This window comes from Pithys albifrons, chromosome 26, assembly GCF_047495875.1.
Source record: "Pithys albifrons albifrons isolate INPA30051 chromosome 26, PitAlb_v1, whole genome shotgun sequence".
In the NCBI taxonomy this organism is placed as follows: domain Eukaryota; kingdom Metazoa; phylum Chordata; class Aves; order Passeriformes; family Thamnophilidae; genus Pithys; species Pithys albifrons.
The window spans coordinates 4313981-4341205 of record NC_092483.1 but is presented as its reverse complement, the minus strand read 5'-3'; the positions used below and the strand labels follow the sequence as shown (position 1 = coordinate 4341205).

At 41.8% G+C, this 27225-nt stretch overlaps 1 protein-coding gene across 2 annotated transcripts in view; it reads right to left on the bottom strand.

The window, feature by feature from the left end:
• Nucleotides 1-27225, bottom strand: part of LOC139683003 (nipped-B-like protein) — a 184061-nt gene that overhangs the window by 143558 nt on the left and 13278 nt on the right. For both annotated transcript variants that reach the window (XM_071577702.1, XM_071577703.1), the window contains exon 2: nucleotides 2135-2278. In XM_071577702.1, coding sequence (XP_071433803.1) covers nucleotides 2135-2198 — 64 coding nt within the window. In that variant the 5' untranslated portion in view covers nucleotides 2199-2278. The remainder of the gene's footprint in view (nucleotides 1-2134; nucleotides 2279-27225) is intronic.

Below are 27225 nucleotides of genomic sequence, written 5' to 3'. Positions count from 1 at the left end.
AGGAAAGATTTCTGGGTTTATTTTTAATCGTGAACATGCACACACAAAGGCAGAACTCTGTTTTACACAAAGTAATGCAGTCAAATCCATAAGTTATATTACTGTATTATTGTAAATATTTAACTGTTCTAAGGCAAGTATTATGAATAAAAACATACTTTTAAACATTGCAGAATACTAAGTTATTTAATGTTATGGCAATTTTATTTTGGAGGTGAAAGCATGGTAAACAGGTAAGGAAGGAAATGTTTTCTATTCTGACTTTGAGATTTAGTGTTCCCACTTTGTATGGTGAGGGTCATTTAAAACAAACAAAAAATACCACCAAAAAACCTTAACAACCCACTTTCATGGGTCCACAAAAACAAGCTGACTCTGACTTCAAGTTCCCAGGATGATTACATTAGAAATAGCTTCAGTACAAAAATTCTTTTGTCTCTTTTATATTTTGAAAAGATTAAAAAAAAACACAGGGGAGGGGCAGAATGTCAATATTTTTCTCCCCCCATACAAAGTATATTATTCTGTATTAATAAATAAACTGCAACTGAAAAAAATTAATATATGAAAATAGCTTGCTTTCATTACTTGCACTAGATTACCTTGAATTTGCCTTGAAACTTGGAAAAATTAGCAAGATCAGCTAAATATATTTATTAAAACAGTATAAATTCAGCTGGTTAAGTGAGCCTACTAGTCATCATGTCCTCCATGTTTTTAGGGCAACAGGACTTGTCCATTCCAGTACCTTCTTTTCACACAGAGAGAAATAAGGAAAATCAGTGACATGTCTTTCTCTTTCACGCACTCTTGAGTTTCTGAACATCAGAGAAATATGACAGATAAAGAAGCAAATGCACCTAACACAAGGGCTAATCCCACCAAAGGTATTTCAGTGTTTTAAGAAACTCTTGCAACAGTTGTCTAGCCAGTGACTTCTACTAGTTAAGTATTTTGACTTGAGAACTTTACCTGCAAATACTTAGTGCTGGAAAACTGCCCATAGCCCAGAAACTTATAATTTGCATCCTGATGGCCCATAATTAGACACACATAATGATACATATATAAATAGATGAGCAGCATCTTCTGATTTGATAATTCAGAAAACGAGAAAGACATGAAGTGAGTTTTCCCCGCCATTGAATATGTTTGCTTTTTTTTACTATAGGCAATTAAATTCAATTGCTGGGTATATACTTTCAGTGCCTCTTGGAAAGTCCCCAAACTTCAACAGTATAATAATAAAAACAAGAGTTCAGAATAAGCACTTGGATCACTGAATCCAATTATCCTCAGACTGATAACTGAGCTATAAACTCTTGCTTACACTTTATAAAAAAGATCCATCTTTGTCCCAACTTCTCTTATTGGAATCATTGTTTTAGGACTTCATTATAGTAATGATAAATCTCCTCTTAGTTTCCACTAGAAATTTATTTTCAGTCAGATTATAACCATTTGGTTTTGTGCCAGCATAGCTTTTAATGTAAACAGTTCTTTTTCTTTCCTTGCATTGTCTTCCTGACATATTTAAAGACAATACACACACCTTATCTACTCACAGCCAAGAAAGAAGGTTCAGCTGCTTATTTCCATTCTAGCAGACATTCTTTGCACTTGTTAATTAGAGCGACTTTTTTGTACTTTGTCCAAAACTAAGGAACCAGGTTTGAAGTATATTTAGCACATTACACAACTCTCTCTAGCTAAACATCAGTTTAATTATCCCTCTCTCCCTCTCTCTCTCTCTCTCCAGTGATGATGATGATGATATGTATGTTTTAGAGTATTTTATCATTTATATGTTTTTCTCTATTTGTGGGGTTCCCAGATATGTTACTGAATGATATTCCAAACAAACAATTAATTCCTATATTTTATGTTCTGGGTGTACTTAAGGGCTTTATTTTCAACCTACATTTCATTTCATGTTTAAATTAGCATATTTTGTTTGAATATATTTTTAAAATTCTAGCAAGGACAAAAGATATTTTAATACCGAATCTGGTTTTGAAGAGATTTACTTTTAAGGACTTTAAAAATAAAACTATTTTAGTATTTTGAAAATGCAGGTATTTACTGAAGAGGTAGAAGGGAACATAGCAAAGATAAAAAAAAGAAGAGTACTTACGGTCTGTAAGACTAGCAATCCCTGCAAGAGTAGTGATGGGAACATGAGGCATATCCCCATTCATCCTGAAGTTCTGGGATGGTAGCGCCTACACAGATATTTTAGTTCAGGTGCCAGCTATCATTACTTCCCATCTCCCAAGCACTAAAAAAAACAAACCAACAAACAAAAAACAAAACACAAAAAAACACACACAAAAAAAACACAAAACCAAATTAAAACACTCAGTTTACTCAAAAGAATTTTAAATTCAATAACATAAATCATAAATGAAACGTAGACCATAACCTCAGATGCATGCTAAGTAAATTTTTTCAAAAGTGGTAGAACAATGCAGAATTTAAATATCAAATGGCATTAAGCAATCAAAAGGCAAACTTCTGGTTTTAGAAGCAGAGCCCTTCACCAAAAAGATGCAACATAAGCCAATCAAAAGAAAATTTGCTCAGGTCATATAGTACCAATGCATAAATTACTAATAAAATTTCTGTTGGCTCATAATGCAGTGGATAGCGCTTAATCCATAATCAGTTTAAGTAATTAGCTACTATATTCACTTCCCAGTTTTGGAGGAGATATTTTTCTTATAAGAAGATAGCAAAAAAACAAAAGAAATTATATACGGGTGCAAAAGTCAAACAGTAAGCAAAGTGACAAATACACAATCTTGGTATATTTTTGTCACAGTTTAACCCCAGTCAGCAATTAAGTATCATGCAGTCGCTCATTCCCCCCACTGCCTGCCCCAGGTGGGATGGGGAGGAGAATTGGAAAAAGGCAAAAACCCATGGGATGATAAAGTAAACAATTTTCGGCAGAGAGAAAGGACTTCACCAACAAGTTTATGAAGTTTATAGTGAAGACATTTTATTACACAAAGCACACAGTTTATATAGGGTTAGGACTACAGCTTATTGGCTAAAAGAGTTAACACACCACCACGCCAGATACTTCAGTTGGTTAAAGCCTATCTCTCACAAGTCCCATGTTTATATTATTTCATCCTGGCTATTTTCGTGCCCCTGCAGAGTCCTGTGAACTCCCACTATGTGAATTCTTGGGGAGTAAACCACCTCCCTACCAGCCAGCAGCAGCTGAGCTCCTTGCTGCTTCTGGCTGATAGCTGAGTCTCACAGGGTTTTTCTATAGATCTGAATTGCTCACTTTTGATTTTACTGTAACAACAGGATGAGATAAGAACAGTTTAATAATTTAAATAAAGTAAAATATACTACTAGCACTGCTAATTATAATGAAAAGGGAGATAACCAAAACAGACAGTGGAATAAAACCCAAGAGAAACAAGCAATGCACAATACAGTTGCTCACCACCGGCTGATCGATGCCCAGCCCATCCCTGAGCAGTGATCGGCCCCTCCTGGTCAACTACCCCCAGTTTATATACTGGGCATGATGTTCCACAGTATGGAATATCCCTATGGCCAGTTTGGGTCAGCTGTCCTGGCCCTGCTCCCTCCCAGCTTCTTGTGCAGCTCCTCCCTGGCAGAGCCTGAGACACTGAAAAGCCCTTGACTCAGGGTAAGCACTGCTCAGCAACAGCCAAACAATATCAGTGTGTTATCAACATTATTGACATCCTGAATCCAAACCACAGCACTGTGCCAGCTACTCAGAAGAAATGAACCCTATCCCAGTTGAAACCAAAATTTATCTAAAAATATCTCTTTAATATTAAACACTCTCTGGTCAAACTACTATGAGGAACTGTTTCACCCCCTCCACAGAAAGAAAAGATTTAGTCACCACTGAACTATCTTGTTTATTTCCTGTAAAACAGCATAATTTATATTCAAGTACTGAAAAGGAATTTGTTCCTCTAGTTCTCACTCACTATAAAGATCCCAATTGTAAGGAAGTCCACACCATTTAAAACAAACAAATAGAAGAACAAAAAAACCCACTCCTCACCCACCACACACCCCCCCCCGAAAAAAAAAATCATCACAATAATTTGAACTGCATTTACAAAACAACAAAAATTTACAAATATCACACATTACAATCCACTATTCTTATACTAATGAAATGACAAAAATTGAGCATATTTTCTGAAGACAAAATAAAGGAACTTGATGTATATACATTTACCTATAATAGACAGGCTCCTGTGTTAACAATTCATGAAATAGTAAGGCTCCTTCTGTCAGCACTTATGTTGTTTACTGAAGATTCTGAAATCATGATTTGCTTATGTTTACTTTAAAAGTCAACATTTTTGCAAATTACATATACAATACACATAAACCAAAATATCACTGTCATTTCCTTAATAATCTTTATCTCATTCTTTCTTATGCCATACCAATGAAAATGTATAACACCACTGCTAATACATATGTACAGATTCCAAGCAAAACAAAGAAATAATGTTATCAGCATTTTTCCTGCACAAAGCTTTCATAAACCACTGAAGTTAACTTTGAAATGTTTCCTTATCATGGAATAAATAATGGCTTGACAAGCCAGACAAGTCAAAACAGAAAAGTTTTGTTATGTTTTGTTTTTTCATTCCCCAACTGTAACAGGAGTCAACATTTATCATTATTTATATTATCAGTTTTGTGCAGTAGCTATTACCAGTAGTAGTCCAGCATTTCTACCTCTAGACTGAAAAAAGAAAACTGTTACTTTAATAATAGCTGAATTAAGGAAGTCAAAGAACTGTTGCATTGAAAAGCTTTTAAACAATGCATCAGTGTAGCAGTTCAAACAGAGACACAGAAACCCAATTTACATATAGGCAAAAATAGTCTTGCATATTCAATATAGAATCATAGAATCATAGAATGGATTGGGTTGGAAAAGACCTCCGAGATCATCAAGTCCAACCCTTGGTCAAACTCTAGTCCATTTACTAGATCATGCCACTCAGTGCCATGTCCAATCTGCATTTAAAAATCTCCAGGGATGGTGAATCCACCACCTCTCTGGGCAGCCCATTCCAATGCCTGATTACTCTCTCTGGAAAGAATTTTTTCATGATATCCAACTTAAATTTTCCCTGGCAGAGCTTGAGCCCGTGCCCCCTTGTCCTATTGCTGACTGCCTGGGAGAAGAGACCAGTCCCCACCTGGCTAGAACTTCCCTTCAGGTAGTTATAGACAGTGATGAGGTCACCTCTAAGCCTCCTCTTCTCCAGGCTAAACAACTCCAGCTCCCTCAGCCTCTCCCCATAGGACTTATGCTCCAGTCCCTTCACCAGCCTTATTGCTCTTCTCTGGACCCGCTCCAGCACCTCAATATCCTTTCTGAACTGAGGGGCCCAGAACTGAACACAATACTCAAGGTGTGGCCTCACCAACGGAGAGTACAGGGGAAGGATCACTGGGCTGGTCCTGCTGGCCACGCTATTTTTGATACAGGACAGGATCCCATTGGCCTTCTTGGCCACCTGGGCACACTGCTTGCTCATATTGACCTTCCCGTCAATAAGTACCCCAAGGTCCCTTTCTGCCTGGTTGCTCTCCAGCCACTCTGTGCCCAGCCTGTAGTGCTGCAGGGGGTTGTTGTGGCCAAAGTGCAGGACCCAGCACTTGGCCTTAGTGAACTTCATCCCATTGGAATCAGCCCATCTCTCAAGTCTATGCAGAGCCCTCTGCAGAGCCCTCCTGCCTTCCAGCAGGTTGACACTCCCTCCCAACTTGGTCTCATCAGCAAATTTGCTGATGATGGACTCAATCCCCTCATCTAAATCATCAACAAAGATGTTAAACAGGACTGGACCCAACACAGATCCCTGGGGAACACCACTAGTGACCGGCCGCCAGTTGGATGCAGCTCCGTTCACCAGCACTCTCTGGGCCCGACCCTCCAGCCAGCTCCTAACCCAGCAGAGGGTACACTTGTCCAAGCCATGGGCTACCAGCTTTTCCAGGATTATATTATGGGAGTCAGTGTCAAAGGCCTTGCTGAAGTCCAGATAGACCACATCCACAGCTTTCCCCTCATCCACCAGGTGGGTCACCTGATAGTAAAAAGAGATCAGGTTGGTCAGACAGGACCTGCCCCTCCTAAACCCATGCTGGCTGGGTCTAATCCCTTGTCCATCCTGAAGGTGCTGTGTGATTGCACTCAGGATGATCTGCTCCATAACCCTCCCAGGCACCGAGGTCAGGCTGACAGGCCTGTAGTTGCCAGGGTCAGCCTTGCAGCCCTTTTTGTGGATTGGGGGGACATTTGCCAACTTCCAATCATCTGGGACCTCCCCAGAGAGCCAGGACTGTTCGGAGAAAATGGAGAGCGGTTTGGCAAGCTCTTCTGCCACCTCCCTCATCACCCTGGGATGGATCCCGTCTGGTCCCATAGACTTGTGAGGATCCAGCTGGCTCAGTAAGTCACTAACTATATCCTCCTGGAATACAGGAGGGCTATTCAGCTCCCTCTCTCTGTCTACCAGCTCCAGAGGCCAGTTGTCTTGAGGGCCACCTGTCTTACTGGTAAAAACTGAGGCAAAGTATACATATTTAGACTCTTGCTGCTTTATAAGAAACAACAGATATTGTAAAAGACATTCCAGGGAGGAAGAAACTACAGTGCACAAAGGAAGTCATACAAAGGACACCTTAGTGAAAGGGAAAAAATGAAAGGGCAGCAAATATTGAGAATAAAATATGAAAAAGCATCATCATAACATGATACACAATTAAAAAAAGGTGAAGCCAAGACAAGATAGCAAGCAGAGTTTAAAAATGTTTATGCTACAGATAATAACCATACATTTAAGCACTACTTCTGTACATTATCTTCTTCCCTTTTTCTTTATCAATTATGTATATATTTACTGCAAATTAACATTCCAAAGAAAATTCCTATTGAAATTTTAAATTTAAAATGTTGGTTGGTTGGTTTTTTTTAAAGTGTTTCATGGTTTAACCTGGCTAAACACCATGCAGCAAGTGGGATGGGGGAATGAATCTGAGAAAAGTTAAAACTCATGGGTTGAGATAAAGCATATTGTCTGGCTGAGCTGGAGTTCATTTCCCCACAGCAGCCCTCTCAGTGCTGTGCTCTGCACTGGGAGCTAGAAAGGTGTTGAGAATGCACTGGTGTTTTGGCTAATGCTGAGCAGGGCCGGTACAGCATCAGCGCTGTCTCTCCAACATTCACCCCCTCACCAGTAGGCTGGGGGTGGGCAAGATCCTGGGAGAGGACACAGCCAGGCCAGCTGACCCAGACTGACCAAAGGGATATTCCAGACTATGTGATATAAGCTCAGATATAAAAGTTAAAACAAGGAGGAGAAAGGTGGGATATTTTTTAAATACAGTTGTGTTTTATGTAGTTTATATTATGAAATCTTTAGTTGAAATGAAAATACTTTAAAAAGTTGCTTTAATTTCTTATATGTTGAATAGCATTGTACTGATATAACCACAGCACTATGATCAAAGTTGATTTCTGCAGCTGCACAAAGTAAACCAGTACAACTCATTTATTAGCTACTTTATAATTTAGGTGAGCAGTGGACTCCTCTTTTAAAACAGCAAACATGCTGTAATAAATGTAGGAAGCCTTGTCTCATAGCCAGTTTTAAGCTTCCATATTTTGCAATAAACTACTACTCTTGTTAGATAGTACATGAAGCTCTGCTAGTTATCAGTCCATAAACTGTCCTGAAAAACTTTTTTAAAAAACCCAAACACTTGAATGTGAATGAGAGAGGCAGAAAGAGAATGAATTATTATCCTCTAGTTCTCATTCAAATAAGATGCCATGATTAAGTACATCAGACAGGTTTAGCTACAAGAGGGTAAATCTCTGGTTTCTGTATCAGAGCTACAGTTTGATAAAATGACAGTACTTTTGCTACAAGTTTCCAGAACCAAATTTAAAAATACTTTAAAAAATATAAAGGAAGGAGATAAGTGTTAGACTATGTTTTGACAACCCTAATTTACGTAGAAAAAAGAAGCATACACATTCACAATATAAAGCATTTTAACACTAATTCAATCTCAGAAAAAGTCAGTATTGGAACCGTAATTAACCAGTGATGCAGCTGCCTAAGGTTAAAATAGTAATGCAAGAAACCTGACATGGAGCTAACATGAACAACAAAAAAGGGGGGCAGCATGCAGGAGGAAGCAAAGAGAAAGGGAGGGAGTGTGAGAATACAGAAGACTCATTAATGATAAAAGTCCATGGAAATACATCAGCATTTATAAAACCAGAAAGTTCACAGGATACACAAAATAGTGTCACCTACAATACTGGCTACAAAAATTAAGTTTGAAAAGAGAGACCAAAATCCCAGAAGCACAAAACCAGATGAAATTCAGTGAACTAGTGAAATTTGTATGTTTGGTTCAAAAAGTGATCAGCCAGCAGACTGAGTGATGCTGACAAAGCAAGTGAAAAATTAAAAAGTTTGAAATAAAGATTACTTAGTATAACTTCTAAGTCAGTATTAGCATAATGTTTTTTCCTAAAACTATTTCAGTAGTAGCCACTCAAATCACTACAACTACTGTAAGAAAACAAAAATTTAGTGAAAAGTACTGTACTGGGCCAAATGAGAGTTGCTTATGAATATAAAACAACCTTTAGAAAAAAACTTTTAGAGCAACCAGCTTCTTCCTCTGTGTACTGTCACACTGCTTTGGTCTCTGCTATTCTATTTGATAACAATGACACTGATGCCTCTGCTGCCCATGTGCTAGTAGTGGCAGTGACACAACAGTAAATGGCAAGAGAAGCCACAGTAAAGGTGGTGGAAGCATATACAGTATGAGAGATTTGTGGATTCAAGGACAGATGCTCCCTAATACAGGAGTGCACACACAGTTCCTACCAGGGTAAACTAACATAAAGCATAATCCTGCTTTGCACCTGTAATAACTCTTCCCAGGGGAGGCAAATAATTGAGAGAAGCAAACAACAACCAAAACAAAACCAGACTAAGCCATGTGCTGAGAGCAGATACCTATGGGTAGTATACAGCTTCCCTGATCTATACTACATGAATGTCTAGCAGGAAACTACGTTTCTTGCTACCTTGGAATCGCAAAGGGTGAAAATTCATTAGAGCAAAGTTTCCTGAAAAGAACGAACAGCATTAGTACCTTTTTCTGTAAGCACAGGAAACTTTTCCTTTTTATTAGTTTAATTTTCTATAAAAATTAAAAAGCACTTGTAAACAATGTTCCCCACTTTAAAATAACAATTCAGGTGCCTTAGCACTAAGAACTCTTTAAAATAAGGTCATATCATGTCCTTCATATACAAATAAAACATTAAGCATCAAGAAAAAGTCTATTCACTAAGGCAACACAATCTGTCTCAAAAACTTGCAGAAAATGAAATTATATTTACAAAATGTTGCAATTATTAACAAGTGTACATTATTTCAGCCAAAGAGGAAAATGCAAATCTCAGAATTATTGATTTTCAAGGAAAATGCCCAATGCATCAATGAAGCTATACAAAAAACAACAAAAAAACACTGTTCCAAGGGAAAATATATTTCCTGCTACTTCATTAGAGAACTAACACAAAACAGAATCTCTTTTAAGAGTCTTACTGTTAAGACAGTTCAGTCATCATCTTAAAACATGGGGATTAAATTTAAGCAAATGGAACAGAAATCATACACCTAGTTTCAAAATACTACCGGCTCCTTCTCATTAAAAAAGGGATACAAGATCAAGTCCAACTGATAAAGTAGCAAAATCTAAACTAAGAACTGGTATATTTCAAAAACTTAAGCTATATAAAATACACCTTCATTTTTTTTGCAGCTATATTGAACAGTTCTGCAAAATAAAGCATCTAAAACTTCTGTTAAGGAGAATCCAGTTATTCAGGGGATTTATTACTGCTCCTTTACATTTTTAAACAATAAGTATCTTCTTTATGAACCTTTCAACATCAAAGATTTTGACACTACTGAGAGCTACTGAATTATTTTTGTTCTGCAGAAGTGAACATAGAATTAAACTGTAAAAACTTAACTTTGCTTGGAAGCAGTTGTGATATAAAGCATAACTGAAAAATTGAAACATAAAGGGAAAACCCCAAGCTACTTCAATTCATCTGCACTACATATTCCTCATGCAACTTCCATTGCAAAAAAGAAAGTGCATCTGCAATTATGTTCTATTTGGTGAGCACAGCCTTTTTGCTTATTCAGACATACAAGCAGCAGCTGATATTAGATACAGTTCATTTTATTAAAAGAAAATAGTCAAGAGATGTGTAGAAGAGCAAGAGCTAATAAAAGGGTTTGATACATCAGCTCTGTCAAATGGAAAGCGCTTTAGGTTGCAACAAACCTTTTTTCTTAACAAAATAGTTGTGACAGAAAGGAAATACTACTTGAAGGTTTTTTCAACTTCTTGAATGTCACAGTTATGTTGGCTGGTAGTAGTGTTATTCTTTTCTAAAAGCAACTGTGTACTCACATTACTGAGCGCTTCATCCCTTTAACATTGGCCTGTTGTCCCACAGCTTAAGGGTAAGCCTGGTATTATCCCCCTCCCACCACCACATCTAGTCTAAAGCCCTACCAGTAAGCCTTGCTAGCTTCTGGCCAAAGACCCTCTTCCCCTTTGAAAGGTGAATCCCATCTGATGCCATCTAGGCCATCCCACTGTCAAAGAAACAAAAATTTTGGTGGTGACACCAAGACTGAGTGCATCCCCTTCTTTCAATGTCTCTGCCTGCAACTGAAAGAATAGAGGAGAAAACTACCTATGCTCCAGAATCTCTCACCAACCATCCCAAGGCCCTGAAGTCCCTTTTGGTTGCCCTTGGACTATGTGTTGAGACTTCATTGCCACACACAGGGAGGACCACTAAGGGGTAGTAGTCTGAGGCCCAAACCAGGCTAGGAAGTTTCCTGGTGACATCCTTCACCATGCAGAGCCTCACACCTATTGTACAGAGGCACCTGAGAGGGTGAGGAGGGCAGGGAGTGCTTTTGCCTGTTTTCCCGAGCAAGGACTTGCCTCCATTCACCCCTTTCATTTGACCCCTTCAGCCTGGCAGAGTAAGGATACAGGACCCTCTTGATCTGGGTTTCTTTCCAGTGGCTGTTCCTGTCTCAGGGAGGCCAGAGCATGGTTCCACTAGTCTGTCTCCTCCTCATAGTCCTTAATACTTCTTAACCTTTCTACCTCCTCCCTCAGCTCTACCATCAGGCTGAGCAGATCATCCACCTGGTCACACCTCACCCAGCTGTCATCTCTAGTGCCATCCAATACCAGTGCCAGGCTCTGACTCTCCCTGCAGCCTGAGATCTGGACAGCTGCATGTTTTTGTGGGAGCTTCATCTGTGTCACCACATCACTTCTGGCACATGCAGCAGATATGGCTTTCAGCCAAATGGACACCATTGCTGGGCTCCTTCTGAGAGGACAATGACAACAAACTGAGCTCACCTCGAGTTGGTGGGTGACTGCACCTTCCCTGCACAACCTGCCATCCTATCCTGGCTGCCTTACCCCACCCTGTTCACTCAAACTCCCTAGGGGCTATGGGTGGTGGGGTGGCCACCATTACTCTTGGCCCCACCTATGCTGAGTCAGAGGTGTCTCTGAGGCAGAGCTTCAATGTTCCCCACTCGGGGGGCTGGGGCGCATTTCATAGCACTAATTTTAAGGTCTTCCCAGTTTAGGAAACCTTCTCACGATCCCTTGGCATGATCCTCTGCTCAGTTCTTCCTTATTTCTAAGGACAAGGTCCAGCACAGCATCTTGCTCATCAACCAGTCACCTGTGTAAGGAAGTTGTCAATAAACTCCAGAAACCTCATTAATTTCTTATGCCCTACTACAATGTCCTTTCAACAGATATGAGAGTGGTGAACTCCTCCATGAGGACCAGGGCCTGGGAAAGTGAAGAGTCTTTTAGTTATCTAAAAAAAGGCCTCAGCTGGTACTTCTTCCCGACTTCTTAAATCAAAGAATTACATAAACATTAAAAGTATTACTACAGATGGTGCTTTTGAGTATATAACTTACATACAATAGATTACAAATGGTACCTAGAAAGACCTATAAGAGACTTTATAACAAACTGGCGATGAAGAAAAGGGAGGCAGGCAGTTAAATCAGTCTCACTTCCATGAGTACTACAAGACATCTAAATACATTTCTAGCCTTTAGATAGTAGCACTGATGAGTCCTGGACAGATATATGAGGAAACCAAAACCATAGATCCTTTAAGGTTAGAAAAGACCTCTAAGTGCACCATGTCCAACCATCAGCCCAGAACCACTACCATGTTCACCACTAAACCATGTCCTCAAATTCCATATCCATACATTTTCTGAATGCTTCCAGGGATGGTGATTCTACCAATTCTCCACGCAGTCTGTTCCAATGCTTCAGACCCCTTTCCATGAGAAGAACTTTCCTAATATCTAATCTAAACCTGCCTTGGCGCAACTTGACGCCATTTCCTCTCATCCTCCCACTTATTACCTGGGAGAAGAGCCCAAACCTTATCTCATTGCAACCTCCTTTCAGGTTGATATAGAGAGAAGGTCTCCCCTGAGCCTCCTTTTCTCCAGGCTAAACAACCCCACCTTAAAAATACTTTGGTGAGCTATACCGCCAGCTCCCTCTATACTCTTGCTACGGCTCTTCTCCTGGTTAGAATTGGGGCCCTGGTCACTGCTCCAGTCTCACCACCGCCTGCAGTGTCGTGGCCTCCTCACCCCGGCTGCAGCAGCCACCCGGGAGAGAGAGAAGGCACAGCTGCTTCCCGGGACACGCTGCGGCTCTCCGCTTCCAGCTTTCCTTCTTCGTTTGGGAAAAGGGACACAGAGGGAGAGACAGAATTCATCTGAGTGCTCACCACTTGTCTCTATCTTGCTGGAGAGAGACTGGGAGCTCACCCTGCAGCCAGCCACGGTGTGACACAGACACTGCCCATAAGTATAACTTTTCTCCAGGAGGAAACCTGCTGGTTTGAAGTTTGTTCTCTTTTGTTTTTTTCTCATGGTGTTGGGGAAGCAGTTTGCTTTGGTCTGTTTACAGTTATATCTATACCTACATATATATATACATATAGCAGTTAAGAACAGTTATCCTTCTTATATCCATTTTCTGATTAAAGTTCCTTTTCTTAAATTTAATAAAGAGTGGCGTGATTATTGTGGAGGAACCCCCTCCTCTGTTTGTGGGTAAACATTTTGAGGTTTCCCCTCAAACCTAAGACAGTGGCATAGCAGATTGCTGACCATTCCCTCCTGGATTATGGGGGCTTCATTCTGCTTCCTGTCTCTCTCACCCAGCTCAGGGGCCTGGGTACCTTGACAACAACTGGTCTTGCTATTAAAGACTGAGCCAAAGAAGACATAAAGCACCTCAGCCCTTCCCTCATCCTTTGTCACTGTGTTTCCCCCCCACATCCAGGAAAGGATAGAGATTCTCCTTGGTCCTCCTTTTGTTGCTGATGTATTTATAGAAACACTTTTTGTTGTCTTTTTCAGCAGTGGCCAGATGAAGTTCTAGCTGGGCTTTGGCCCTTCAAATTTTCTCCCTGCATGACCTCACATCCTTGTAGCCTTCCTGAGCTGCCGGCCCCTTTTTCCAAAGGTGATAAACTCTTTTTCTCCCTGAGTTCCATTCAAAGCTCTCTGTTCAGTCAGGCCAGTCTTCTTCCCTGCCAGCTCGTCTTTTGGCACATGGGGATGACCTGTTCCTGTGCCTTTAAGGTTTTCTTCCTAAAGTATGTCCAGCCTTCCTGGATCCCTTTGCTCTTCAGGACTGCCCCCCAAGGGACGCTCTCAACCAATCTCCTAAATAGGCCAAATTCTGCCCTCTGGAAGTCCAAGGTGGCAGTTCTTCTGACCCCCCTCCTTACTTGTCTGAGAATCAAAAACTCAAGTTCTTCCATACACTCCAGGAATCTCCTGGATAGATTCACTGTTTCCTCTCTGCTGTGTTGTATTTCAGCAGACATCTGGTAAGCTGAAGTTCCCCACAAGAACAAGGACCAGTGATCATGAGACTTCTTCCAGCTGCTCATAGAATATTTCATCTTCCTCTTCATCCTGGCTGGGTGGTCTATAACAGACTCCCACCAGGAGATCTGCCTTGTTGGCTTTCCCCCTGGTCCTTACCCATAAGCACTCGACTCTATCATCACCATCATTATGCTCCAGACAATCTGAACACTCCCTAACATACAGAGCTATCTAAAGCCTCTCCTTCCTTGCCAATCCCTTCTGAAGAGTTTATATCACTCCAGTCATGCAAGTGATCCCACAGCATGTCTCTGTTATGGCTACTATGTCATAGTTTTCCTGCTGCACCATGACTTCCAGTTCCTCCTGTTTGTGTCCCATGCTGCATGCATTGGTGTACATGTGTCCTAGTTACAGTGGCCGGGACCAGTTTATCACTGTGTGGGTGTAACCAAAACTTTGTAATCTACACCCTCTATGCCATTTCTAATGAAATGTTAATAACGAATCATTTGCAGAAGCTGCCCAGGGCACACCTGACACCTCAGGCTACAAGATGGGTGTTAAAGAACCCTGTGAGATAGGGAAGTTTTCCTATTTTCACACCAATGACTCAGGTGTGATAACTCCCCTCCAGGGAGGCATTAGCGCCTTCACATCCAGCCTGAGGGGACATGTCTGCTAATGGGCCACTAGGGTGTCAGGCTCAACCCCCAAGGCTCACACCCCCCCTGTTCCTTCCCCCTCTCTGTGTGTTTTTTTCCTGAGGTTTTTCCATGCCGTGAAGGTACCTTGGCGGTTTCCCTGAGTCTGAGAGAGTTCTACACCCCTCCCCTGCCTTGCTGCAGCAGACTCCACTACTCCTAAGGCGGCACAGGGCGGCAGCTGCTCCTGAAGCCCACCTGCCCCCTGCTCACAGTCTCTGTATTCCCCATGGTTCCTCCTTTCCCTTTCCCCGGATGTCCCTGTGTGGTTCCTCCCAGTACCTAAGCCTAACTCTGCCCTCACATGTACTGTCCAATCCCCTCCAAACCCTGCCCCTATCCAAAGCCTTAAAACTCCATCCCAACTGGAAATAAATGCTTTTTGGAGTTTCAAGACTCCTGTGTGTGTCTGGATCATTCTGAGAGCCGTCCCCCATCTCGGTCCCGAGAGTAGGGACTGGCACAATAGGCAGCTGCAATGACCTAGACCATCAAAGATTCCAAAAATATCCCATGACTCACAGAGTTAAATCACCCATTGTGAAACTCCCTGCCCTGAGGGGAGGTAGTGGACATTCCCACCTGAACCTGAGCATATATAATCTTTGGGGTTTGGGACTTCTGGTACCACTAATTGGATCCAGAGGAGGGCCAGAACCTCAACAGGACTGCGACTGCCACTCTCGACAAGACTGTGATCATCATCCTCATCAACCGATTTCCTCTCCTTTTACTTTGCACTCAGGGAGACCATGTGGCACTCAGCACAGGGGCTAATAAATGCCATTCTCTTTGTGCCCCAGGGTGCTGGGTTATACATCTGTTCTTTTGCAGGTTAAACCCAAATTTTCATTGTATTTATTATAATCTTTTTAGTCAGTTGTAACTCTGACTTGTAATCTCTTTATAGTTGGATTCATTTCTTCTGCTGGTTTACCTTTAAACCAGCACAACATGCGATTCTGTTGGGCTATTGACCTCTCTGTCTTTATGCAGGGATAAGCCCCAATTCTTGTGTGAGCATTCCCAGGTACTTCTGGGATTTCTAGCATATCAATAACCCTAGCATCCTTGCTGCTGCATGGATTTTCATCTCCTACCTCAAGTGAGACAGCAGATTGAAGCACCTTGCTAGCACACCATCCCTCAAACAGTGGTATGCCATCCCCAGGCTTATCTCTGTTGGGCCTGGATTTGTCCCCCTCCCCCTTCAAATCTAGTTTAAAGCTCTCTCAAGGAACCCTGCTAACTCCTGAGCTAAGATTCTTTTTCCCCTTTGAGATGGGTGGACCCCATCTGTTGCCATCAGGCTTGGTATCATATAAATCTACCCATGATCAAAAAAACATAAAAAACTGCTGGTGATACCAGACTTGGAGGCAGGCATTCATCTGTAGGATTTCCCTGTTTCTTGCCCCATCATTCCCTGCAACTGGCAGTACAGAAGAGAACATAACTTGTGCTCTAGATCCCTTGACCAGTCATGCCAAGGCCCTGAGGTCCCTCTTGATTGTCCACAGGCTTCTTGTTGGGACTTCACCAGTGTCAACCTGAAAAACCAGCAGTGGGTAATAGTCAGTGGGCCATACCAGGCTGGGAAGTTTCCTGGTGATATCCTTAACCCAGGCCCCAGGGAGGCAGCACACTTCCCTATGTGTTGGGTCCAATTTGTATATAGGGTCTCTTTATTCCTCTCAGAAGGATCATCAACAACTACCCTTCCTTTTTTTCTTAACTGAGGAGGTCATGATGTGAGGGATAGGCTGCTCTGCCCTAGGTGACCCCTCCAACCTGGATGGACCTTCATCCACATTCTCATTTCCCTGGTCCTCAAGTTCCAGGGCCTCATACCTACTGTTTAAGGGCACCTGGGAAGGTGAGAGAGGTCGGGAGGGGATTTGCCTGCTGCCCCAAGCAGAACCCCCTTTCCATTCCCCTCCATCTCTAAGGTCCCCTCCTTCCGCCTGGTGGTGAGAGGGTAGGGGATCCATTGCTTCTTGTGAAGTGGATGGTGGGTGCATTTGTCTAAGACATGGTAGCATGCAGCTACACCAGTCAATGGCCTCTCCAGAGTTTCTAATACTTCTCAGCCTTTCTACCTCCTCTCTCAGCTCTACCACCAGGCTGAGCAGATCGTTCACAGCTGTTGTCTCTGCTGCCCTCTGAGAGCAGTGCCAAGCTGTGGCACTCCCTGCAGTCTGAGACCTGGACAGCTGCATGTTTCGTGGGCTGCGTCAACACATCCTTTCTGGTGCGCACAGAGAATGCAACTTTTGTCCTAATGGCACAATATGTGAACCACCTCAGCGAGGGCTACCAACCGAGCTAACAGCTTGAGCTGCAGCGTCTCACTGCCACACCATGCCCTGTTTGCCAGCTTGATTCCCTCATGCTCCCTGGAGCCGGGTTTTGTACTGGTGGGGGGTGGGCACTGTCCCTGATGGCATCGCCCACGCTGAGTCAGACCTGCCTCTGAGTCATAGCTCCACCTCTTCCCGCTTGGGAGGAGGGGGCTGGAGCGCCTCTCTGCTCTAGTCCCGAGGTCTTGCTGGGTAGGAAAGCTCGCCTTGCTCCCTCAGCGCAATCCTTGGCTCCAGAGCATGTCTGTCCATTCTGTTCACCTGCATTTGGTGGCATTCATCTGACAGTTTTGAAAGGACTGAAGATCAAAGAAAGAACAAACAGAAAAATGGAAATGAACAAGTCTCTAAAGGGATGCATAATGGTGCAGTGGTCAAAACTGCATAGCTACTTCAAAAAGGCACTAAATTACCTGACTTTTATACCATCAAGTCCTACTTTCAGTATCTGAAACAGTAGTTTAAATGCCCATTACAACATAAAACAAATAAACATGTATTGGGTCTGGCTGAGATGGAGTTCATTTCCCCATAGCAGCTTTCCCAGTGCTGTGCTTTGCATTGGGAGCTAGAAGGGTGTTGACAACACACCAGTGTTTTGGCTGCTGCTGAGCACAGCATCAGCACTGTAACATTCCTTCCCCAATCAAGAGCAAGATTCTAAGAGGGGACACGACCAGGCCAGCTGACCCAAACTAACCAAAGGGATATGCCAGACCATATGACGTCAGCTCGGATATAAAAGCTAAGGAAAGGAGCAGGAAGGGGGGCATTCGTTGTTTCCAATAGCTGCCTGCTAAGAAACCATTCAACGTTGCTGAAGCCCTGTGTAATGGTTTGACCCATGGCTTCCTCAGCAACCATTGTATCTAAGGAAGTTACAAGTATTCCACACGTGTCTTCCACGTAGCAGTGGGGGAGTGGTTTGGTTCCTTCTGGCTTTCCCTTCCTTGGCTGAGGAGCTGGAGGGAGGTGGTTGAAGTCTGGTCCCTCCGGTCCCTGGTGTTTCTCCTGTCCTGGGTGAGATTGTTTCATTCTTGTTCCCCTTACTTGAGGTTTTTAATTGTGTTTGTTTTGATTCATTCGGTTTCTTTGGGTTGGGTTGGTGTCTTCCCTATTTTCCGGCTAATCAATCCCCTTTTCTCCCTTCCCCTCTCCCCTGGGGGGTGGGATCCTATGTATTGTGTATACAGTGTGGTTTGTAAATGTTAGTAAATATAATTTATTCTTTTTATTCAGTTCAGTTTCTTTAGAGTCCGTTTCTTTTCAGTTTTTTTTTTCCTTTCCTTTGCTGGGAAGGTTCTGGGAGGGGGAAGGGGGGCCAGTCCAGGGTTGGCAACAGCTAGGCCAAACCTGCGACACCCTGCTTCCCGGGAAGTGGCTGGCCATCGCTGCTGCTGGGAACTAGAGAATAAACCTTGTTATTTTTCTCTTTGCTTTTGCATGCACAAGCTTTTGCTTTTTTGCTTTAGTAAACTGTCTTACCATGAGTCGTTTTCTATCTTATTCTCTCTCCCATTTCCGGATGGGAAGAGGAGTGATAGAGCAGCTGGATGGGCACCTGGCATCCAGCCAGGGTCAACCCACTACAACATGCAACTATGATACTGATGCCTAAGGATTTTAGTGTATATTTTGTAGATTTTTAGAATTACATAGGTTACATGGATTTTCCTGTTTTGCTCACATATTAGGTGGTATTAGAAATTACTAAAATGTTTTCTCTTACATTCTCAAGCTCTCTCGAGGCCATGATGTTTAAGAAGGACCACCTGCAGACAGTTTGAAGACAAAACACAAGAAGAATGCCTAGACACCCTAGAGCTTCTCCAAGGGTCAGTTCTGAAGACCTCTATGGGTGGGGCACCAGGGGAAATGAGAACCATTGTTGGGAGAAATTTGAACTTAGAAGTTATGTGCACAACCCAGCCCATGGAAAGGGAAACAGGGCCCCTGCATCTTTAAGCCTGCTTCAAGAAGAGCAGTAAACAATAGAAAGAATGTGGCAGCCATTAGAAGCAGGTAAACACATTGATACAGAAGGGCATAGTTTTGAGTAAATGTCCTAGTTCAGGAGGTGGGAACAGCTATCACTGTGTGTGGGTGATCAAAGCTGTGTATTCTACTCCCCTGCCCAGGGAATCATTAGCACCTTCACACCCGGAGGGCGGGGGGTGAGGGGCGGGGGGGGGGGGGGGGGGGGGGGGGGGGGGGGGGGTGGCCATTGCTGCTAATGAGCCATCAACGGTTCAACAACACCCCCTGGCTCCCAGAGTTAATCACCCATTGTGTGAGTCCCCGCCCAGGGGGAGGGGACTGGGTGCTCCCTGAGGGTACATAAGTGGTGGGTAAGACCTTGGGAAGGGTTCGTTGGATCCAGAGGAGCAGCAGGACTGGGACAGGAGGAGACCACTGCTCTTGACTAGAGTACAACAGCCACTCTCGACCACACTACAGCCATCATCTGCACCAACAGGTTTCTCACTTCTTTTTGCTTTGGACTTGGGGGGGAACCATGTGGGTCTCAGCACAAGGGCTAACAAACCCCCTTTGGGTTTGTGCCCCAGGACACTGGGTTGTACTGCTAGGTTTTGTGAGTTTAAAACAATTTCTCTTTGTGTCAGTGTATTTATGGTAACATCTTTCATTAAATTGTAACTCTGACTTATAATCTCTCTTGTGGTGGGTCCATTTCTCCTGCTGGTTTATCTTTAAACCAGCACAGAAAAGTACCAATCCAGCTGCATGGTAAAGCAAGCACACCCAATGATATTCCTGTACTATTCGTGGACTCAAAAAGTATGCGATATGTGTGTGTGTGTGTAATATAAACAATAAATCAGAGCACTGACCATACTTCTATGAAGGACGTGTTTTTGACTCTTGTGCCAAACCCTTGGGAGCTCAAAAAATATCGACATTTTTTACTTTAAACCATGGTTGGTCAGAGATAACACACATGCTAATGGCTAGAGAGGTTATAAAACTGTAACATCCCTGGTTACGTGTGTGCACCTTGAAAGCTTTCAATAAAGGTATACTATCAATCTTTCTCCATTAATATTGTTTCTGAGTGTCTATTTCCACAGGAATTTAGGCAACAGTACTAAGAAACCCAACTCCACAACTCATGAAGATTCCAAGTTATGCTTACATAATTCTTGTAGTTCAAATGCCATGAAAAGTATGACTATAGATGGTGCTTGTAAATATACAATTTACATACAACTTATTCCAAATTGTTTCTAGAACAACCTGTAAGAGACTTTGTAATAGAAACTGATGACTAAGCAGAGACACAAATAAATTAAAAGCTTAACAAGAGTAAATAATCTGAGCTTAACATAGATACTCATCAGGAACTCACATTTTGATAATACCTTTGAAAGTACTGCTGTCACACCACTTCTTTATCTTGCTTTAACTACATCATTCAATATTAAATGTCTTTCCAAAACTAGCAGAATGAAAGGTAAAGATCAATACAAAAGAAAAATAATAAAAATCAGAAGGACTAAGTTATTTATATAAACTAACGACTAGGGGTTTAAAGTGAGGAGGAAATGGCCTATTCTTCACAGTTAAAATCTGACATTGCCCTTTTTCAAGAGTGCAGACCTTTCCAGTCTGTCTTTAACTAGTACAAATAAATACAAACTAGGAAAGAGAGGCATCATTACAAAATGTTCCAAAAAAAAGGAAAATATATAAAGAAAGTAATCAGCTTTCCTTTGCTTACTGCTTCAGTCAGCACTTAAACTTTTAGCTATAAAAAAGGCACAGTTCCCTAGTTTAACAACATCTTATAAGAGTATATTTATTCCATATTTTATGTAGGGGGGATGATAGTGTGTGTGTGTGTATCTCCTAAGGTCTGAGGTAACTGATGAATGTAACCTTAAGGAGCAGAGAGCTATCTGTAGAATGTGTGATACCTTGTAACCAGTAAGATTTTTCCATGTATGCTTAGTGAACTAATTAACCAATAGTGTGCTGGCATGTTATATACAAGAGTAGATAAAAGTGAAGATGTAACTAAAAATAAAGTCCTTTGTCTTCGGTATTAGCCTTCTGATCAGACTGCAGCCTGAGTTGTCTCTGCTTCCTCTGGCCGCCGCAAATCTACTTTACCCTGACAATTTTAGATCAATACACTGACAGAAATTACTGATTAGCAAAACCTGCACCTTTACTAAGACCCCCAAGAAAACATCACTCACACACAAATTCTTAACAAATGTGTCTGCAAAAGTTTCTAGTGTATCCTCCATCTTAGTAACCTACATGACAAATTAATATCTCCTTATTTGAAATACTGTTTTTCATTTGGAAATCTAATTTTACAAAGCAAAGGAAGAAAAAGGCCAAAATAACCAAAGTTATAAACATAAGGAGAAATTTAGTATATATAGAGAATGTGTATCTAGATAAGCCTTTGCAGAGGTAACCGCTTAGGTAAAAAGTGAAATGCATCTAGGAATTGCAATATGCTTACTCCATAAAAGAAAAAATTAATGATTAAAAGGGTTAAAAGTGTTGTTTTAATTTCTTATTAAGCTAGATAAGCAAATGTAAAGCACCTAAGAATGGAAGAGGTCATTTACTTGCATTTAAATCTGTAAATTTTTAATATTATTTCACATAATTTTATTTCAAGAACTACCAGATCATAAATTCATTATTAAATGACCGTTAGGGTACAGTAACATACTACAATAGATTTTTAAAAACTTGAACGATACATACTGAAACATTCTACCCCCAAAACAGAAACTTCCACCCCATACACACTTCCCCCAAAAAATTAGTACAGAAAATGTCTCTTGAACAATCAGCTTCAGTAGGAACAGATTTATTGGTCCACAGAACAGTTTTAGTATAGCCACTGGAACTACTAACCACCAGTTAGGACCTTTCATAGCTGTCTAACACACAATTCAGCAACAAAAAAGTAGCAAGGGCAGTGCACTTTGAGAGTGGAGCTGGAAAATAAGTTGAAAAACTGCAAAAAACCCCCTAAAACAATACCCTGTCATCCATCACCTCTTTATACACTGTTTTATACTTGCATCTCCAATTGTTTAATATCTTGGTCTAATAATTCTCTGTTTCTATGGGTAATACTGTCTGTATGGTAATGCTGTCAGAATGAAATTATGAGACAAAACAGTACATGGAGTCAATTTTACTTGGCTTCTTCTGAGGTAGATGACCACTGTATTATTATAGCTATTGCAGGCGTTAAACTTGATGACCTGGGTAGCCCCTACCAATTCTATGTCACCCTAATTTCTTGGAGAAACTACACAGAGCAAAAGGTATTTTTCCTTGACTATCAAACCAAAACACATTGTTCTTATAGAAATGAACATTTTAAAGGTAACTTTAAGAATGTCTCTCTGTCCTCCATCCTTGCTTCAAGCATGAAATTTGTGTACCATATAATAAGGATTTTCCAAACATCCACAAGAGATAGGGAAAAGACCGCGAATGATGACAGCAGCCTGGCAGGACTACATAATGCAAAAGATTATAGGGATTGGGGTATGTTTGTAAAAGCACAGGATGCTGTGGGCCTCTGCTCAGTGTACAGTAGAGGACAGCAGTAATAAATTCAGCATTTACGTGTTACATGTTAAAGATGCATGAAAATCATATTCACAATTCCTCCTCCCCCCTCCCCCCCCCCCCCCCCCCCCCCCCCCCCCCCCCCCCCCCCCCCCCCCCCCCCCCCCCCCCAACAAAGTGTTTCAGACTCATATTTAAATGAACTAAATTACAAACTGAACAAATATGGCTGGAATAAATTAAATCACTAACATCTATTTGCAGGTGTAGATGTTGTGGTGGGTTGACCCTGGCTGCTGCCAGGTGTCCACCAAGCTGCTCGATTACTCCCCTCCTCAGCTGGACAGGGGAGAGTGATTTAAAGAAAAACTAGATATTGATAGTAAAGCACAATTTTATTATGGCCTGGCCACGCAGGGGACCCATGCCCCCAAGTATGTGTCCACTGGGTATACAAAATTCAGCCCTTTTTAAGGAGTTAGCTCCAAATGTTATCTGTTACAGGCACTCTGTAGATTTACATTCTGTTGTTTATGTCTTATGTTGTTTACTGTTCTTCACCACCCCCTTATGTCCAGGTTCTGCTTCCCCCCACCCCTCTGTGTTAAAAAGCACTTCTCATGTGCTTCGAGCTGCTTTTCCTTTCAAGCAAGTCCTCTTATCTTGGTTGCACATACTCAAGTTAAATCTAGTTCTCTTTTTATCTTAACTGCCCACCTCTTGGGCTGGCCCCACTTGCAAACAGTTACATTACATTACATTTTGCAAAGTCCCAGCTAATTCAAAAGCTAGCAAAAATATAGTTAAATTTTAAGCCCTATTATTTTGTCTTTGTTTCAAGAGAAAATATAACAAAAGGCTCCTGGGTCGAAACAAGGACAGAGAGAGATCACTCAGCAAAGCTTAACCAACAGACTGTAAGGAAACATTCTTTAAAAATACCATATTGTATGCCATTTCACAAAAAAACAACGTATTGCAATTCACTGTGGGGTTTTTGCTAATTTTTTTAAGTTAAATCTTGGTTACCAGGAAAAAAAATTGTTATCCAATTGTCAGGATTTCTGCTACATTGTAACTGTGATCTCTGGACCAGTATGTGGGAAGAGGCATTTCTTTATCAATTTGATATCAGTCATCCAGTTTCAAGAGTCATAAGGCACAAGCTGTGTATGACACCTGACTAGACAGACAAAGGGTGCAGAATGCTCTCTGCTGCTAGGTGCTGGAAACTTTAAAAGTTGCAAGGCTCTGTATTTTTTTCTTTTATAATACCACTACCTTTTACACCATCCTACCATATTTTAACCACTTGTTCTTCAAGCGAGTAACTTCAAAAGCTAAGAAAATATACTGTACAGGTAACTTGAAGTACAGAGAACAGTTATGTATATTGCTGTTAATATTAAAGTCTGGTCTTGTACTAGCAGCCTCAGTAGTTTAATACAGTCAGTTGGATAGACAAACCCACACGAGGGAAGAAAAAAAAGTAATTTCCAACATACCATGATATGTCCTCTGTAGTTTTAGAAAACAGACTGAAAGGCAACTAACATTATACTAAAATAATCAAATATTCTGAAAGACTATTTTTTAGGAATGTAGCAGTCTTAAATATAGGAAGCTGTACAACCATGTGACCACTGCCCTGTCATACAAACCTCACATAAAAAGTACAGTAGATAGGGTTATGGTTGAGTGGTAAACTGAACTATGGGGATCTTAACACTCTGTCCTGCATTTTCTAAATTCAAATCTGGTAAACAGAGATTTTTTGTTTGCTAAAGGAATATCCAAAAAATCCATATTAAAGCAAAGATGACTGAACCTCCTCCAGAAGTCCTAGCCATCTTCTTAGTATACCTGCCTATTGAGCAAAATTTAAAGTAATCCACGAGATCAAAGCTGCCTAAGGTTCTCTGAAGTGGACTGTGATAGGAGCTAAAAAATAACAGGAAAGACAAGAAGCACATGTAAGATCTGTAAGAGACATAACAGCTACTATCTTATATATGTACAAAAGAAAAATCATTTGATAGCCAGAAATTTAAGAACATTGTTCAAATTACATAACATCATATAAGGCCCTCATAATTAATGTACAAAGGAAAGACACTGGTGAAAATCCCACTTTCCTCACCATTAATGGCTAGAGAGAGAAAGTATTTATGTAGATAGTCACCCCCAGATAGGTGTTCATTAAACTGAATTTAAAAAAATTAATTAGAAATTTTCACTGAAAACTGTCAATTGCCAAAGTGGACATAGCTTAGAAAATGCTTCTATTTAAACAGATTTTATTTCGAAATAACAGAACTAAGGTGTTTCAGCTTTATACCATTACAATAATTCCAAAATGAAACACTAGTTAAAATCAAAGTGTGCTAGACCTTAAATTATAATGTATTTTCTTCCACCAATATCATTATGTTGTTTTTAAAGAACAATCTAAATATTTTCTCTGACATAACTTTTCTAGAAATTTGATCAGAGACCATACATTGTTTTTATTTTGCTGTGGAGTACAATATCATTGAAAACCATTCAAAATATCCTACAGAGATAAGGTGGGGTTTTTTTCTTTTTATTGGGTTGTGAAAGACCTCCGCAATCATCACGTCCAACCCTTGGTCCAACTCCAGTCCATTTACTAGATCATGGAACTCAGTGCCACATCCAATCTCACTTTAAAAACCTCCAGGGATGGTGAATCCACCACCTCTCTGGGCAGGCCATTCCAATGCCTCAGCACTCTCTCTGTAAAGAATTTTTTTCTGATATCCAACTTAAATTTCCCCTGGCAGAGCTTGAGCCCATGCCCCCTTGTCCTATTGCTGACTGCCTGGGAGAAGAGATCAACCCCCACCTGGCTAGAACTTCCCTTCAGTGATGAGGTCACCTCTGAGCCTCCTCTTCTCCAGGCTAAACAACCCCAGCTCCCTCAGCCTCTCCCCATAGGACTTATGCTCCAGTCCCTTCACCAGCCTTATTGCTCTTCTCTGGACTCGCTCCAGCACCTCAATATCTTTCCTTTCTGAACTGAGGGGCCCAGAACTGAACACAACACTCACCAGCGCAGAGTACAGGGGAAGGATCACTGGGCTGGTCCTGCTGGCCACGCTATTTTTGATACAGGACAGGATCCCATTGGCCTTCTTGGCCACCTGGGCACACTGCTGGCTCATGTTGAGCTTCCTGTCAATTAGTACCCCAAGGTCCCTTTCTGCCTGGCTGCTTTCCAGCCACTCTGTGCCCAGCCTGTAGCGCTGCATGGGGTTGTTGTGGCCAAAGTGCAGGACCCGGCACTTGGCCTTATTGAACTTTATCCCATTGGAATCAGCCCATCTCTCAAGTCTATCCAGATCCCTCTGCAGAGCCCTCCTGCCTTCCAGCAGGTCAACACTCCTTCCCAACTTGGTGTCATCAGCAAATTTGCTGATGATGGACTCAATCCCCTCATCTAAATCATCAACAAAGATGTTAAACAGGACTGGACCCAACACAGACCCCTGGGGAACACCACTAGTGACCGGCTGCCAGCTGGATGCAGCTCCGTTCACCAGCACTCTCCGGGCCCAGCCCTCCAGCCAGCTCCTAACCAAGCAGAGGGTACACTTGTCATGTATATTCACATGCTATTCACATTATTACTATAACTAAACTATAACTAAATACAAGTAAGCAAACGAGACAACATATTCATATTTGTTAATCATAGAATCAAGGTTGGAAGAGACCTTCAAGATCATCCAGTCCCACCATCCACCCAGCTCTACCACTGTAATCTCTAAACCACATCACCCAGTGCCAGATCCAGATGCCTCTGAAACACCTCCAGGGGTGGTGACTCCACCTCCTCCTGGGCAACCTATTCCAGTGCCTGAGCATCCTAATAGTGAAAATTTTTTTCTAATATCCAAACTGAATCTCCCGTGTCTCAGCTTGAGGCCATTTCCTGTGGTCCTCTCACTGCAGGCATGGCAGAAGAAACTGGCCCCCACCTCACTACAACCTCCTTCCAGGTAAGTTGTAGAGAGCAATGAGGTCCCCCCGAGCCTCCTCTTCTCGAGACTAAACAAACCCACCTACATACTTCCCCCAAAAAGCCAAGGAAATAAGAGATGTATTGAAACAAAAAGATCCATGCAGAGCTATCCCATCTGTTCAATTATACTAAAATTTCATACAATCATAGAATGGTTTGGGTTGGAAAGGACCTTAAAGACCATTGAGATTCACCCCCTGCCATGGGCAGGGATACTTTCCATTAGACCAGGTTGCTCCAAGCCCCATCCAACCTGACCTTGGACACTTCAGGGATGGGGCAGCCACAGCTTCTCTGGGCAACCTGTGCCAGGGCCTCACCACCCTCACAGGGAAGAATTTCTTCCTAATATCTAATCTAAATCTACCCTCCTTCGGTTTGAAGCTATTCTGCCTTATCCTGTCACTACATGCCCTTGTAAAAACTCCATCTTTCTTGTAGGCTCCCTTCAGGTACTGGAAGGCTGCTATAAGGACTCCCTG